This window comes from Salvia miltiorrhiza, mitochondrion (assembly GCF_028751815.1).
Source record: "Salvia miltiorrhiza mitochondrion, complete genome".
Lineage (NCBI taxonomy): Eukaryota > Viridiplantae > Streptophyta > Magnoliopsida > Lamiales > Lamiaceae > Salvia > Salvia miltiorrhiza.
The window spans coordinates 337,501-352,615 of record NC_023209.1 but is presented as its reverse complement, the minus strand read 5'-3'; the positions used below and the strand labels follow the sequence as shown (position 1 = coordinate 352,615).

General features: G+C 43.3%; 5 protein-coding genes; all 5 read right to left on the bottom strand.

The window, feature by feature from the left end:
- Positions 1 to 5,401: 5,401 nt before the first annotated feature.
- Positions 5,402 to 6,355, bottom strand: orf317 (hypothetical protein). The gene has a single exon. It carries the CDS (start codon positions 6,353 to 6,355, stop codon positions 5,402 to 5,404), a length of 954 nt encoding a protein of 317 aa, YP_008992361.1.
- A 259-nt stretch (positions 6,356 to 6,614) lies between these two features.
- cox1 (cytochrome c oxidase subunit 1) lies at positions 6,615 to 9,159 on the bottom strand. One transcript has 2 exons: positions 8,434 to 9,159; positions 6,615 to 7,472 (listed from the first exon to the last, which is right to left on the bottom strand). Exons 1-2 carry the CDS (start codon positions 9,157 to 9,159, stop codon positions 6,615 to 6,617), a joined length of 1,584 nt encoding a protein of 527 aa, YP_008992359.1.
- Positions 7,519 to 8,352, bottom strand: orf304 (hypothetical protein). Its single transcript has one exon. The coding sequence runs from the start codon at positions 8,350 to 8,352 to the stop codon at positions 7,519 to 7,521; it is 834 nt and encodes a 277-aa protein (YP_008992360.1).
- A 285-nt stretch (positions 9,160 to 9,444) lies between the features above and the next one.
- Positions 9,445 to 10,290, bottom strand: orf281 (hypothetical protein). Its single transcript has one exon. It carries the CDS (start codon positions 10,288 to 10,290, stop codon positions 9,445 to 9,447), a length of 846 nt encoding a protein of 281 aa, YP_008992358.1.
- Positions 10,291 to 12,453: 2,163 nt separating this feature from the next.
- Positions 12,454 to 12,786, bottom strand: orf110b (hypothetical protein). Its single transcript has one exon. The coding sequence runs from the start codon at positions 12,784 to 12,786 to the stop codon at positions 12,454 to 12,456; it is 333 nt and encodes a 110-aa protein (YP_008992357.1).
- Positions 12,787 to 15,115: the final 2,329 nt, after the last annotated feature.

The following is a 15,115-nucleotide window of genomic DNA, read 5'->3' as shown; positions in this document are numbered from 1 at the left end:
TCACTCGTGGACTCCCTTCCTTTTATCTAAGTTTGGTAGCAGTACGATAGAGCGAACCCTGAAAGCCGTATGGAGCCCTTTCGCATCGTCGGCATGCTCTCTTCCAGCCAAAGAGAAAGACAGGGTGGAGTTGCCCCTTCTACCACTGAGGTGGAATACGGATCCTTCTTTGCTGAGTTTGTTCTATAGACTCGCTAGATCTATCTCATTTCGGAGAAGATTATGTATGAATTGGAATACCCACGAACGATAAGACGATAACCGGGTCTGGTTGTTATGACTGGAACCGGGTCTGAGGAGTTATTTCCTTGACTTATTCAAGGCTATTCACCTGAAGAGCTGTGGACAAAGAAGCTTCCTCGGATCACGACTAGAATGCTCTATCTTTCTTCCTTGGATTGTTTTTAACGCCATTCCCCGGATAACTAATTCCTGCTCTCGTAGCGGTAGACACCTTTGCGCAATTCCTTCATAAGGCAACAATAGTAGCTGAGGAACAAAGAATATAATAACTTGACTAACATAATGGTATCTCGGTGTGGAAGAGCTGGTCCTCGATATGGAAAGGTGGGCCGATTCTTTATGCCTTCTCGCCTGCCTTGAGGCTTAGAGTTTGATGCGAGGATCAACTCCCCTTCAGATAGTTACCGCTTTGCACGAGCTAAGACAGTGTAGATAGATCCGGATAAGGCAAAGATCACATTCCTACTTCTCTTGCTATGCGTCCCGCCGTAAGAAAGCCAAAGGGCGAAAGAAAGTAGTGACCTTCACTCGATACAAAAACCTTAATCTTATTGAAGATAGTGGAAAAGCGAATGCACCGCGCTTCTACTCACATGTCGGAACATATAAGTTTTTAACACAAGAGCACGCCGGTACCAGCGAAGTTTCAGTACTAGAATGCAAGACGAGAAAACCCTATTCATGTAAGGTTGATCCCTTCCTTGGCTACTTAACCCGGAAACACCCTTTAACGTAAGAGCTCTTGAAGAGGGACTGCATCTCGATCCGCAACTGCTACTCAAATTCCTTCTGCTGCTGGTAGCCTTAGAAGAAGTAGCCGGACTAAAGGATAGAACTCTCAAGGAGATGAAAAGTCGAAAGCGCTAACAACGGATAAGATCACACCAGAAAGACCGGTTCTTGCAAGAAAAAGGAAAGTTCGCTCTCAACAAGAGTATAAAAAGCTCTGACAGATGAATATGGAAGATTAATATCGGAGATTGAGAGACAATATAGGAGAGGCATAAGGAACTTCGGAAACAAGTGGAGTTAGCGGTTGAGTTGAAAAGGCAGTGGTTAAATCAAAAGCAGTAAGTCCTGGTGCTGTGAGTTGGTAATGTTCTCAGGACCTGCTACCGAACAAAGACAAGCTGCAGGTACGAAGTTCCAAGGATAAGTCGAAGCGGACTGAAGTTCCAAGTCAATGGCATCTCTCTCTTCTAATTGGTCTATCTGAAGAGGTCTACTTTAATTCTGATCAGATAAATCCTCCCAATCCTTTCATGTGATAGGGTACGGCACCAACATGCCTAACCCCTAACCGAGACCTGTGCTCGAGATGGTTCGTTCATCTTATTTCTTCTCCGAGCAGTGCTTCCATTCATGGATTCTTGGTCCTGTACCCACAACATCGACTTTTTCCTTGTTAGTGGCGCGCTAACGACTATAAGTTTACTAGCAAGCTGTAACGACTGAAACTACAGCACAGAATCATTTTAGTTTCACCTATCCTAGTAGTAAGCGAAACTACGGAACTCAAACCAAGAGAATATAGCTCCCCTTTCTCGCGCATTCCCCTTGTTCACATCGTCCTTAGAACAAGGCTACGCTACGGCCGGATGCCGGGGCGGAGTTGATAACATTCGAATCGGCTTCTTCACGAAATTCTTTCGATAGGATGCGTCTAAAACAGGTGCCTTTCTTCCCATGCCTTTATCGTACTTTTCTCCCCATCGTTCCGTCGTTAGCTACACCCGCGTTGTTGCAAGACCTTATACGCCCGGTAGCAGCGGAAAGACTGGTGCAGTAAATAGGGTAAAAGCTGTTTCAGCTCCCGGGATACCGATCCACAAAGGATAGATCGAGGGACAACATCAGATTGATCCTCCACGAAACCCTGTCTCGACAAAACCACCTAATCGTCTAACCAAGTCTAATGTCTTTGAATTGCGTGTGTTAAGCATAAGACTACGTTCGCAGGAAAATCTGATCGATGCTCTAAATCATGCTCAAAACGCGGCTTTTTGGCAGGGGTGAAAGACCCATTCCCGAAAATGCTTACTTAAGCTAATAGTAAAAAAGCTGGTCTGAAAAGGCATTTCATCGAGAATTGCCGGGTTTTGATGACAGATCTATAGGCAAGCCAATTGAGAACTCTTGTATGTACAAGCAAGCAAAAGAAGACTTGAAGCGGTTGGCATGAGCTATTGAAAATGTATTGAAAGGAGCTTTGTTTCCACTCGAGATAGGAACTGTGAAAGAAAGAGTGAGATAGACACGTCTAAGAGACAGTGCTACCCAGCAAGCATTCCTTTTGCTCTAGCCATGAATCCGATTCTGGGAGCATATAAATAGTTCCACGCAATGACATTTGAGGTGATAAGTTAAATGTTAAATCGAAACTTTCATTTTTTCCTTCATCAGTTCCAGGATATAGAAGGCAAAGAGGTTGGATGCGCGTGACTTGCTTCCGCTAGTTGGACACTGCGGTATCTTCTCTTGTTGATTCCCGATATAAACCGGGAGCCGATCCAGGCTCGTAGTGCTTCACGTCCAGATGCCACCTCTTCGGCCGTACAATTCTTAGGCAAGCAGCAGAACGAGGCACTCATCCAATCCAATGATTTGCCCCCCCTTAGACACTTATTGATTAAATTGATTAATTCACTACACTGGGGAATCGATTCATTAATCACTGGGCTATGCGGCATTAACGTGGGTATTCCCAACCTACAAGTATTCACTGGTGGGTATTGACTTCACCAGAGCAAGGCCTAATCTCTCCACTTCAGTGCTAGCCCCCGAAGTGTAGTGTGGTGAGGCCGGGGACAAAGCCGAAACTGAACTAACGAAGATTGAGGTATACTCCGTCCTGCATCATGAAATCGTAGAACTTCTCTACTTACCGGGATCCTTTTCTTAGGAGGCGTACTTCTAGGATATGAATACCTCCGCTTCTATGCGACTTTCCGGTTACCTTTCTCGTTAACCAGGCGGACGAGACTGCTTTCTTTTGGCCAATGGAAATTCATTCCTTGTTGACCCTGCCTTAAGTAGGGAATAGTCGAACTCAACCTTCTCGATGCGTCGATTTCTCAATAAACAAATAGGGCAACTCGAGTCAGAACAGGAATACCGTAATTCAACTGTGCTTTCAAGGTAGCTTCTTTAACTTTACTGCCCTCCAGCATTCGTCTTTCAAACTACCCTAAGGTAAGGGAATCCAGTCACGATGTAGCTTGAAAGGGCGTTAAATCGCTTTCTTTCGCCCATCTCTTTGATAAATAGTGAAAACTAGTAATTGTAATAAAGCCTTGCTTCAGGCCTACTCCTTACTATAAAAATGAAAGAAAGAAGTAAGCATATGCTGAACACATGCCATTCGTAGGTTACTAGCTAGCCATGTCCACTGACCACCCCACTACTCCCAAAAGGGCACCACTTGACCGATTGAGAGATGGCTTGACTTGAAGAGGAGAACTAGAAAGACGGGAACTTTCAAAGCTTGAATTAACGCTTGCTTTTAACTCTTTCAAAGCATGAAACTCTCCTAGCGAAAAGCCAGACACATCACCCACCCGTGTAGGGGTTTGGTTTCATACTAATTGCCGGGTATCAGGTTTGGCCATACATGCTTTTATGCGGTCACTCTTTCCCCACGCCCTCGTTGCTTTCCTGATCTGGAAACTAGCCTTTCTTTGCTTGCTTAGAAGGTTGGACATTCTCTGTCCTCTCTCTAGGCCAATTATAGGCCAATGCACGCCAACGAACCTTTTGTGTTACGCATATAGCTGGCCTTGTTTAGAAATCTGCAATTCATTGAAAAAGACCGGTAAATGGAAACTCAACATGATCTCAAATAAGCCTCTTTCTTGATTGCAATGGTCGCGAAAAGAGAAGTCATCTGGACTGTTCCCTTCCTAGGTGGATAGAGGGGTCGTGCAAGGCTTAGCCAGACCAGGGGTGGCACCTATTAGCGCTTGGACTTCCTTCAAGACCAGTATCGGAGCGGGCTTTATTGGACTGGTTGTGGGTCAGGAAGACAAAGAGTTGCAGAGCTTTCAAAATCGCTTGAGTGCGTGGGTTAGCCCTTCCGATCCTTGAGACCCCCCTTGCCCCAGGCTTGCCTTCATTATCAGGCCTATCTATCTGCGCATCATACTCGATCTTGCCCCCATAATCTGGTGAATCCATCTGCCATCATCGGCTTGAGGAGAACTTGGGAATCTTCCTATTATATTCTTCTTGCCTGGCAGCATTGGCTGAAGACTCCGGACTGATCCCTTAGATGGTTTTGACATCTTGCGATGTTTTTTGAGACAAAGCACCTCGTTCCATTCCCTGTGTACCCGCATAAGAGGGATTCTTGCCAAACTGGAATACGTTCCGTGCTATCATTCATGTCATGGAGAAATATGACCATTTCGCCCAAGCCCAGTCAACAGGTCAACAAGAGGACCTCCAGCTAGATCGACCGCCCAGTCGGCCCTAGTATGGTGGTATAAGCCAGAATAGAGTAAAGCAGTGCGTACCACGCCACAGGAAAAAGAGGGGCTGGACCAGCTGAAATAGCTATAGCTTAAGAAAAGAAGCCTTAGGTCATATGTGGATGTATGCTAAGATCTATATTCCATTCGTACTTTTCATAATAGGTCATTCGGCTTTTCCTCACTTTAGCCCCTGCCGTCGTTTCGAGGGAACCTTGCCCAGTATGATCTAAGTGGAAGCTTTGGGCGAAGAGGAAGCTAAAGAACCGAGAACTCAAGGTGTAGCAAAAGAGGAAAAAATGAAAGGCTTCTAAAGTCAAATCAAATGAATGAACACCGGGGCCCGAAGAAGCAGTCCAGGCTATTTGTGAATAAGCCAAGTGATGAGCCTTAGTACACTTCTTCGATGAATTTGTGTAAGGAGATCTTAGATCTTATATTATGCCATTTCGAGGAATGCTAATCCCGTACCGTAGCCATTAGGATGGGAAATGCGAACGGATTCTATTAGTTGGAATATCTCGTGGTTGAGTGAGCGTTCTAAAACCCACGGCCTACATAGAAAAGCCCTACAAAATGGGCTAGACATCAAACCCGGATGTAGTTCTCAAAATACTAGCTACGCAAAGAACTCCTATTTTCCCACTCTCCCTTCCCAATCGCAACTGTCAAAGGCTCATATGGATAGATTACTAGAACCCCATAAAGTGGTCCAGAAACTGAAGATAGAACGGGGATAGATGTCCGTGTTGTTGAATATCTTGAATCCAGTATTGAAGAATAGTGGTAACCACCCTTCTTTCGAAAGAAGATCCCGGATCACTTAGATTGTATTGATTCAGAGATCCTACTTTCTCTATGGAATCCACGATGAAGTCAAGTGCTTCCGTCCTTATGGCCCGTTCTGGAAAGGGCGATTCCAATAAGATTTGCCTTAGCCGTTCGGTAGGCTCCCCCATCAACAAATTGAAGATCCCATCTAAGAGATCTGCTTTCTTTTCTAAGATAGTCAGATCAAGGAATTCTCGTGCCATAGTCACAGAATAGTTAGAAATATCTATCGTGCTATCGAGGAACTGACGGATTAACATTTCGTACTCCCCTGATTGTAATTGGGGCGGCAACCCCTCGAGAAATCTGTCTTCTAAAAGCCGAATCCGAGCAAAGAGCTCAAATTCTCTGTCCATATTGTCTGGCCTTGACCGAAACACATCGATAGGATCGTCCGCTCGCGGTTCTCGTGTGAATGGAAAGAATGGATCCGCTCTTGGGTTGGGTTCAGCAGGATCATTCAAAGTCAAATCAAGGGGAGAAGAAGGAGGGGCCAAGGGTCCAGCCTCTGATCCTGAGCTAGAGACCATCCCCATCATAGGACAATGACAAGTAGGCAATGATGCAAATAGAGCAGAGATATTATCATAAATGATCAATCCAGCTCGAACCATAATAAGACCCCAAAAAAGACATTTCAAGAATAATAAGATTTTCGGATACTTGATTTTTAATAGCCATATACGAGCTGCCAATTCTAGTTTTAAACTCCCGCATACTTGTTTCATAGCTTTCACCCGATTGAACATGGCTTGAAAGTGAGCTTGCGCTTTAGTTTGCCTTTGGTCTACTGTCTTTCTTCTTATTTGAGCCATCAGGAGCGCTAGAATAGAAATTAGAATTGGAAAGTATAGGAGACATTCTTGATCGACTACGTAGAGAAGAAGATGCCAATAAACGATCTTGCAACGAACTCTGAGAGACAAAACTAGATACAAGTTGTAAATAACTATACCATACCATTTGGCGACGTCGAAATAGATGGTGTGAGAAAGGAATTTTTAGCATGATGGGTGTGTTGATTTTGAAAAGTTCTGTTAGGTTCTTAGTAGCAATCGGCGACCTTTTCTTCTTTTACTTCACATAGCTTTTCGTCTCTTTGATAGCTGGAAGTTCTCCAAAAGTATGAAAAGCTGGAGGACTTTGTACCATCCATTCTGGTGTGGTTGGATTCTGTTCAACAGCCCAAGGACTTGGAGCACATCTTTTGTTCTTTCCACTGCTTGAAGTGATTGTTACGACCACGAAGAAACGACAAATCCCAACTACGGATATATAAGAGCCAAAACTGCTAAGGGCATTCCATCCAGCGTAAGCATCTGGATAATCTGGAATGCGACGTGGCATACCCGAAAGCCCTAAGAAATGCATAGGAAAGAAGGTCAGATTAACCCCGAAAAAAGTGATCCAAAAATGGATTTGACCTAAAGTTTCAGGGTATGTCCGACCAAAGATTTTACCTACCCAATAGTGAAATCCTGCAAATAAAGCAAAAACGGCTCCCATAGAAAGTACATAATGGAAATGTGCAACCACATAATAAGTATCATGTAGAGCAATGTCTAGCCCAGAATTTGCCAGAACTATTCCCGTGAGTCCTCCTATGGTGAACAAAAAGATGAACCCTACAGCAAATAACATGGGTGTTTTGTATTGTATCGAACCCCCCCACATGGTAGCGATCCAACTAAAGATTTTGATTCCAGTGGGGACAGCTATAATCATGGTAGCTGCGGTGAAGTAGGCACGGGTATCAACGTCTAAGCCCACAGTAAACATATGATGAGCCCAAACAAGAAATCCAAGGACGCCTATACTGATCATGGCATAAACCATGCCTAGATACCCGAAAACCGGTTTTCCCGAAAAAGTGGAAACGATATGACTTATGATACCGGATCCAGGCAGAATGAGGATGTAAACTTCAGGGTGCTTCTCTCTTCTACTAATATAAGCGGATGAATAGAAGAAAGGTGGACTATATCATCAACTTATTCCATTTGTCTAGGAAAGCTAGCCATGCTTTATGGTGAATACTGTCAGGTTTAAATGCTTTGAGATCGTAAAGACTGTAATATTCCTCAATAAGGAAGAATCGTCGTGATTTATGACTTCGGAAAGTATTTGATTTAAAGTAATCTAGCATCATGATAACATCTTTTCGACTTTGTATAGACCATTGATAGTAACCATTTTGACTACTATCAAAGTAGAGACTTCCTCCAAATACTACCTTATAAGACTCTACATCTTGTAGAAGTTTATTAGTGACTCGAATACTTAGTTGAGGTAGTCCATGCTTCATAGCTATAGTAATAGTACCATCAGCATCAAAGAATCCTGCAAACCAATTTGATTGAGCATCTAGTGGAATAGGTAGAATTACGGGGATTTCCAGTACTTGACAGACACGATGTAGTTGAAGTAGTCGTGCTGAATGTCGAATATGACCATTTATACAATTCATTAGTTTAATCATACCAAGGTGATTATGTAGTCGATAACGATAAGCTTTAGCACCTGCTCGCATTTTAATACTTCCACCAAGCATATGTTGGATATATCGTAGTAGTGGTAGATCTTCAAGTCCCATAGTAATTTCAAGAGAAGTATATCCTTTTTGACTAACTTGAATACTTCCATCACCATCGATAATTCCAGCTAGCCACTCACAGAAGGATTTAGGATAAGTTGTTGCGCGTGTAGTCTCTGAGGTTCCTACTAGACTGCTTTTATGTCGTTGGTTACCTGCTGATTGTGTCTTAGATACCCCATTTTTACTAGATCGGGGTAGAAAACCACTTATGAACATAGTAGGAGTACCATTAAGCAGACAGTCCCAGCATATAGCGCAATGCGTATTCAGATTTGAATCTGAAAAGGGCCATTTAAAACCGAAGAACCGAAAGAGATGCTGGTATAATATTGGGTCTCCCCCTCCAGCAGGATCAAAAAAGGTTGTATTAAAGTTTCGATCAGTTAATAACATGGTAATTGCCCCTGCCAGTACCGGAAGTGATAATAAAAGTGGGAATGCTGTCACTAGAACGGACCAAACAAATAGGGGTGATCTATGCATAGTCATTCCAGGTCCACGCATGTTGGAGATAGTTGTTATAAAATTTATAGAACCTAAAATGGATGAAACACCAGATAGATGAAGACTAGAAATTGCTAAATCAACTGCTCCTCCAGAATGGCTGGTAATACCACTTAAGGGCGGATAGACCGTCCACCCAGTTCCGCTACCCACTTCTACTAAGGCTGAGCTTAATAGGAGCAAGAGACTTGGTGGCAACAACCAGAATGAAATATTATTTAATCGTGGAAATGCCATGTCAGGCGCACCTATCAGAATCGGAACAGACCAATTACCAGATCCACCTATCATCGCCGGCATAACCATAAAAAAGATCATTAAAAAGGCGTGAGCCGTTATTAAAACATTATAAAGTTGATGATTCCCACCAAGAATTTGATCGCCGGGGCGTGCTAATTCCATACGAATCAGTACTGAAAAGCATGTGCCCATCACTCCAGCAATGGCACCGAAGATGAAATATAGAGTCCCTATATCTTTGTGGTTAGTGGAGAAAAGCCATCGAACCAGATTTCTCATAGTTGATTTACTTTTTTGTAAAAAGGTTCCGCTCCCCCCAAAGAAAAAAGGGGAGACTTGCTCTCCCAATGAAGGAAGACCTTTAGGCAAAGGTTGGTTTTTATTGTTCCAGGTTCATATCCATACTTCTATTAATCATCGAGCAGAATACGAATGAGATCAGAAATGAGTCCTTCTCTTTCACTGCTTCGGCCTCTCAATCCCTCTCTCTCTATCCAAATAATAATTATGCACCTCCCCCAAACATGACGTTTGCCCCGGTAAGCGCGCCCCACCATGATCTGATCAGCGTTCTAAAAGCAGATCAGATTTATCTATCGCTATCATAAGTCGTTGATAGGGAAGGCTTGAGCGCGTCCCATTTTCCTGAATCTGCCTAATGTGGGATTGATAGGTCCGTGAACTCAAGAGACCCCCGTACGGAGAATGAATAAATCCTCGGATCTCTCTCATTCTATAGAGAATGGATTGGGGACGAAACCCATCATCCACCAGGGCAGCTTCCATATATCGTTCTATTATAAACTGAGAATCTATAATAGATACCATACGTGCTAGGCTGTCATTCCCCCCAAAATTGAGGGCCAAGTAGCGCTGGTAAAGCATGGCCCTTCTATCCTCATCTGAGAGGAGAGGTTGATCCAATTGGGGAATTGGTGGAGCGACGGGCGGAGCCTCGGGGGGAGTTAGTGGTTCCTCCGGTAATTGGATTGGAGTAGGGGGAGATGGGGGGAAAGAATTCCCTTGATCACAATAACAATAGGCCAAAGTAATAGGATGGAGTGCTACACAAGCTACGGCACAAAAGAAAAAGAGAGAATAGAAATAGAAAGGACTATAGCAATACCAATAGCTACGGCATCGTAATAAAGAAAGAGAGAACGAAATAAGTAAGGAAAGAAGGATACACCTCAGATCGTGAGGTAAGTCTATTAAAAAAGAAATGTCCAACTCCCAGAACGATGAAGTATTAAAAAAGAAGACCGAAGGACAATACCATTCTATTGGAGACATGGTGAGGAATAGCCATTCTAGAACATCTTGCGAACTCATCCACTCTCCCAATTTCGCAAGTAGAAAAGAGAAAAGTTCTACCACTCGACCAGTCATAACGATAAATAAACTCTTCATTTTGCCTAATCGAGGCTTAGCCACATCAGGGGCTATGGGACTCGAACCCAACTCAAACCGCGACCCCCCCTAGAATAAGGAGCAAACTTTTCTCTTATCTTTTCTACGAGAATTTCTGCTTCGCTACTCTTCTACTATACAGACAGCTACGCTACGATCTTTCTTCTCTTATGAAATTTCTGGTCACTAAAAAGTGAACTTCCTTCCTTCGACAGTCGGAAAGTCTCTTAGGCGGTCTGAGGATACCAGCTTCGCGGGACCGCAGTCCAACTCAAGGCTAAGCTTGATGGTCCTGCCGCTTTCTCGATCAACTAACCGAACTCTTGAAGACAAGGAAAGGGACTGATTCACAAAGGAGTCCGGCACCGACCCGGATAGATGATGCCCTATCGCACTCCCTTCGATCCCCTTGATCAAACAAAGGAAAAGAGTCAAGTGATCTAACCTAACTACTTTACATTTTACATAAATAATTTATTAAGATTCATCAATAAGTGAAGTGATTACCGGGGGGAAGTTCTAGTCAAGTAAAGCGACAATAAGCTAAACAACTAGTTTCTTAGTTGTTTTCTTTCTCAAGCATAAGCGACTGGAGTGAAGTGAAAAGATACGTATCTCTTCTTACGTATCGTTGATATGATAAACGAATACGTATCTCAGTTCATGGATGTAGACTTCTTTCTCCCGGACCTCCTTCTTTACCAAGCGATTCTGTTCTGTCTGTGGCTTCTTCTAGTTCATGTGCAGCCTACTCGTGAACAAGCCCTGCTAACAGCTCTTTGAAATATTATATTCCTATTTCCATTAATATCAAAGGTCTTCGCTCCGCGATTCACTGTGCATCAGAGATGAAGGAAGGAGGTTCATTTATTTTTTTCAAAAAGAGAAAACTGCCTTTATCCCGACAGAGGATTCTCTAACCGCGGATAAGGCGAAAACACTAGCATTCGATGCATCAATGAATGTGCTTGTGTGCTGCAGGTAGCTTTGGCCTCTTCTCTGCTCGATGCCTATTCTGTTCCTTCTGTGGCATTTGTCTACGAGTGCTACTCGAAGTTTGCATTCTATTCCTCTTTTTCTATGTTAGTTGCTTCCCGTGAAGTTCCCTATTTATGTTTTGTCCTGCTGTGAGCGCGAGGTTTGTTTGGCTCATTTTCTGACACAAGCACTGTTCTGTTCGGATATCGTACTGCTAAGCAGTCTTTAAGTAAAGCAGGTGCCTCTACGCAGTGAGCCGTGAATCCAATCCATGAAGTTTCACTAGACAATATAGGATTTTCATATCCTACCAAGGTCACATTGGCAGCAGTGTGATACGTAAACCTAGATACGTATTCGTTTATCATATCAACGATACGTATCTTTTCGTGCGAAAAGGATCACACACGCCACCAATCGACCGCAATGACGGTTTAAGAGTATGACTCGAAGCCTTACTACGAGGCCTCAGGAGAGTAGCCCTCATCACAAGCCGACCGACTACAAAAGAAGCAGCTCCAGATCAAAGAAAGAAGGCAGTTCCGCAACTACCCTTGGTTGCCTCATACATTCCTTGAAAATTTATCTTCTAAAAGGCTTTTCCATCTTTAACAAAGAGAAGAAGCATGAGTGGAGTGGTGAGCTAAAGCAGGGAAGCGCGCAAGAGAAGAGCTATAGCTAGTCTCCAGGTTCTATTAGAAGTAAGGAAAGATATAGAATAGAAAAGTCCCCGCGTTGTACTGTAGAAGTAAACCTCAATTGCAAGGATTGATGCCTCTTGCTACATCTCATCACAATTTAAGATTTTATCATTGTTCCGTCGTAAATCTATTTCACTAAAGGGCAGTTCCTGTGGTACAGAAAAGAAGAAGAGGAAACCAGCTACGCCAATCCGAGTTACCATTGATCTCTGGAGAGGTAATGCCCTAGTCCTCCTTATCTTCCTTACCGGTTTAATCCAAAACTCAGTGAAAAGAGGGCAAATCAAGATGGGAATCTCTCCTCTAACTTGTTGGTGTGAAAAGCTGAGACAAATCCATAACAGAAATAAAACAACTATAAATAGACTGTAAAAAGAATAATTAATCTCAAGTTGGAATTATCAACTGTCTCGGTTGGTGAGTTCCTTTGCTACCCCAATCTCGTAACTATTGATGAAAAGAGGAGTGAAATCTACCAATTGTGCTAGTCCTGAGATAAAGATATTGATCCGTAAAGTGAAAGACAAAAGAGGGTTTTCGTCGATGCGTCGTTCCTGAGCTGGCTGTCAGCTGTCGAAATCAATAAGAAGTAGACGTGTACTATTCTATAGGGATTCGTCGGCACAAGATAAGCCAGAATCGGTGTCAACAGAGCTTCTCCTTCCTTTCTCAAGGAGGCTGGTACTAATAATGTCGAAAGTAGAAAAGAAAGATTTCTTCTACTCAGAGGGAATCCAAGGGAAAAGGCGGACATATCTCCTATAGAAGCAATATCGCACACCAGCAACAGTAGCATCAACGCCGGAATTAGCACCATGGAAAGCCGGAAATGCAGCCCCAATGGCCATAGAAGGAAGAGAATCTCCAAAGGAAAGAGTGGCAGATGTCAGCTTTTCTCGATCCATGGATTCTTGGTTGCTAGTCCACAGTTCAAGATCCGTAAATCAAAAGAAAAGGATGGGTTGTCATCTGTTGAACTCATAGCCAAAGAATAGGTAGTAGATATCATCAATATTGGGAATTCTGAGCTAAATCCGAGCTAGATCAGAAGCAATTTGTAGTGAAATGACTGGTATTCCTTTACTGAGATGAGTGGCAACAAAAAGAGGGTATCTCGTGCGCCTGTACTCTATTTCATTCGTGGGTTGAAGGATCTGTAGTGGAAACCCGAGGCAATTATGACCAGAATGAGTGTCAACCATAGGGAAATCCAAAACGGAACTGGCTTTTTAGTCCTTTCTCAACCGGCGTGGTACCAATAGATGATAGCTGAGATCTCGTTGCAACTGTCACTCGGTAATCAGAAGCAACAGAGTGAGTTTCACAGCAATCCCGAGGTGAGATTACCGGTATTCCTTGTCCGATGAGAGCATAAATGTGGGCTGGCAGTTCTTGTTGCTTAGCGGAGATGAAGGCAAATCATAAAGAATTCGTCTTTGGTCAACCAATATGGGAAGTCAAAGAAGGATATCGGAATTATCAAGGTAGCTCATAGCGGGTTTGGCTTTCTCGAAGGAAGAGTGGGGCAATTGGTCGGCTGAACTTGTCAATAGTGGATGGGAATCTGAAGACAAATCCTTAGCGGAGATGAGCGAAACCCTGGTGTGAGATCAGAGGGAGGAAGAAGGGCAATTCCTTGTCTCAATGAATGCCCGAAACCAGAGGTAAAGAGTGAAGATCTCGCTGGCAATATCCGCTCTGGTGGGGAAAGCTTCCACTAATCCATTGTCAATCCAGTGATTGGTGTGAAAAAAGAGAATTACTTCTACTACGAAACAGCTGTCAATTCTTTTCGTTGCTTTGTCGAGGAAGCTGGTACTAATGATCAATCAATCTCTTCCTTTGCTGCTGAACTAGAGGAGTTCTCTTTCGTACCTTAGTTGGAATCCTAGATTGAAACCGGAGCTGGTTGCCTTTTGTCCATTTACTCACTTTTGACACCAGGGGGAGTAGGAATTTTATCTATTTGTAGATGCCTTCCCGAGCGGAAATGTCTTTGCTAGGTTTTGGGCCTAGGTGAGTAGACAAATTGAATCTTTTTTAGGGCTCTCCTAGCGAAAATCAATGAGCTGACTTTTTGCTATAGGCGAGATGAAAAGAGGAATACACCGGAGCTTCTCCTTTCTTTGTCGACGAGGATGGTACCAAGAAGGAATTGTAGCTGCTTACCTCCGAGTTCCTGAGCTGGATCGTAAATCTCAACCAAAAGGAAAGGCTTTCGTCGTTGTTGATGAATTGGATGACCTGGCCTGTACTATAATATAGTTAATCGTCGGTGTCAGAACAGATGAGTGGCAATTGAAAGATGGGTTGGCTGCTGTTGATGAACTGGATCTTGTCTTCTTGTTCCTGAGCTGTTAATAGAATAGATCGGTAAATCGAAACCAAAGGCTGTCAGCTCTCGTGGATGTGGTGAAAACCAGATTCCTTGGTGTGAGATCAGAGATGATGGCTGAAGAAGAGGAAGTCCAGCCAAGAGAAGCAACTAGCTATCGAACTCATAGCCAAACCAGAGCTGTTGTTCCTTTGTTGTGGACAAGGCTGATGAGCTGAAGGTGGAAGCTATAATAGAAGGTCTCGCGTGTACTTTATTAGGTGTCGCTTAGTTACCAGATGATCCATAATAGGAGTCACCATAGGCCAAAGAAAGAGCTAGAGCCGAGCAGCACCAATTCCTGTTTCGACTGGTGCTATTGATTCACTATTGCTAAGCCCACTCGAGGAAAGATCAGCAACGGGCGATCGAAAACCTGCTTACCATTGATCTCTGGAAAGCGAAGGAAATAGGGCTCAAAAGACGGCAAATTCCGCTCTTTCCAGGGGTGAAATAAAATAAGATCAATAACGCCGAAAATAGAATAAAAAAGAATAATTAATGGCTAGAAAGAGATTGAACAAAAGTCATGGAAATGTCGAAACCGGTATTCCAGGTTGGATGAATTGTAGCTCTACCTGGTCAGATGATAGGATAAATGAAGGAATAAGAGCGAAAGACCAGTAGAAAGGTTTTTTAGTAGTCCTTTGGTTCCAATGGATTGAGATATAATAGTAGTGAGATCGCCTTAATCACGGGCATACTTTAGAGCCAAGACCTTTCTCGATCAATAACCGGTAATCCAGAGGTCAACCCGAGCTTTGACTTCCTT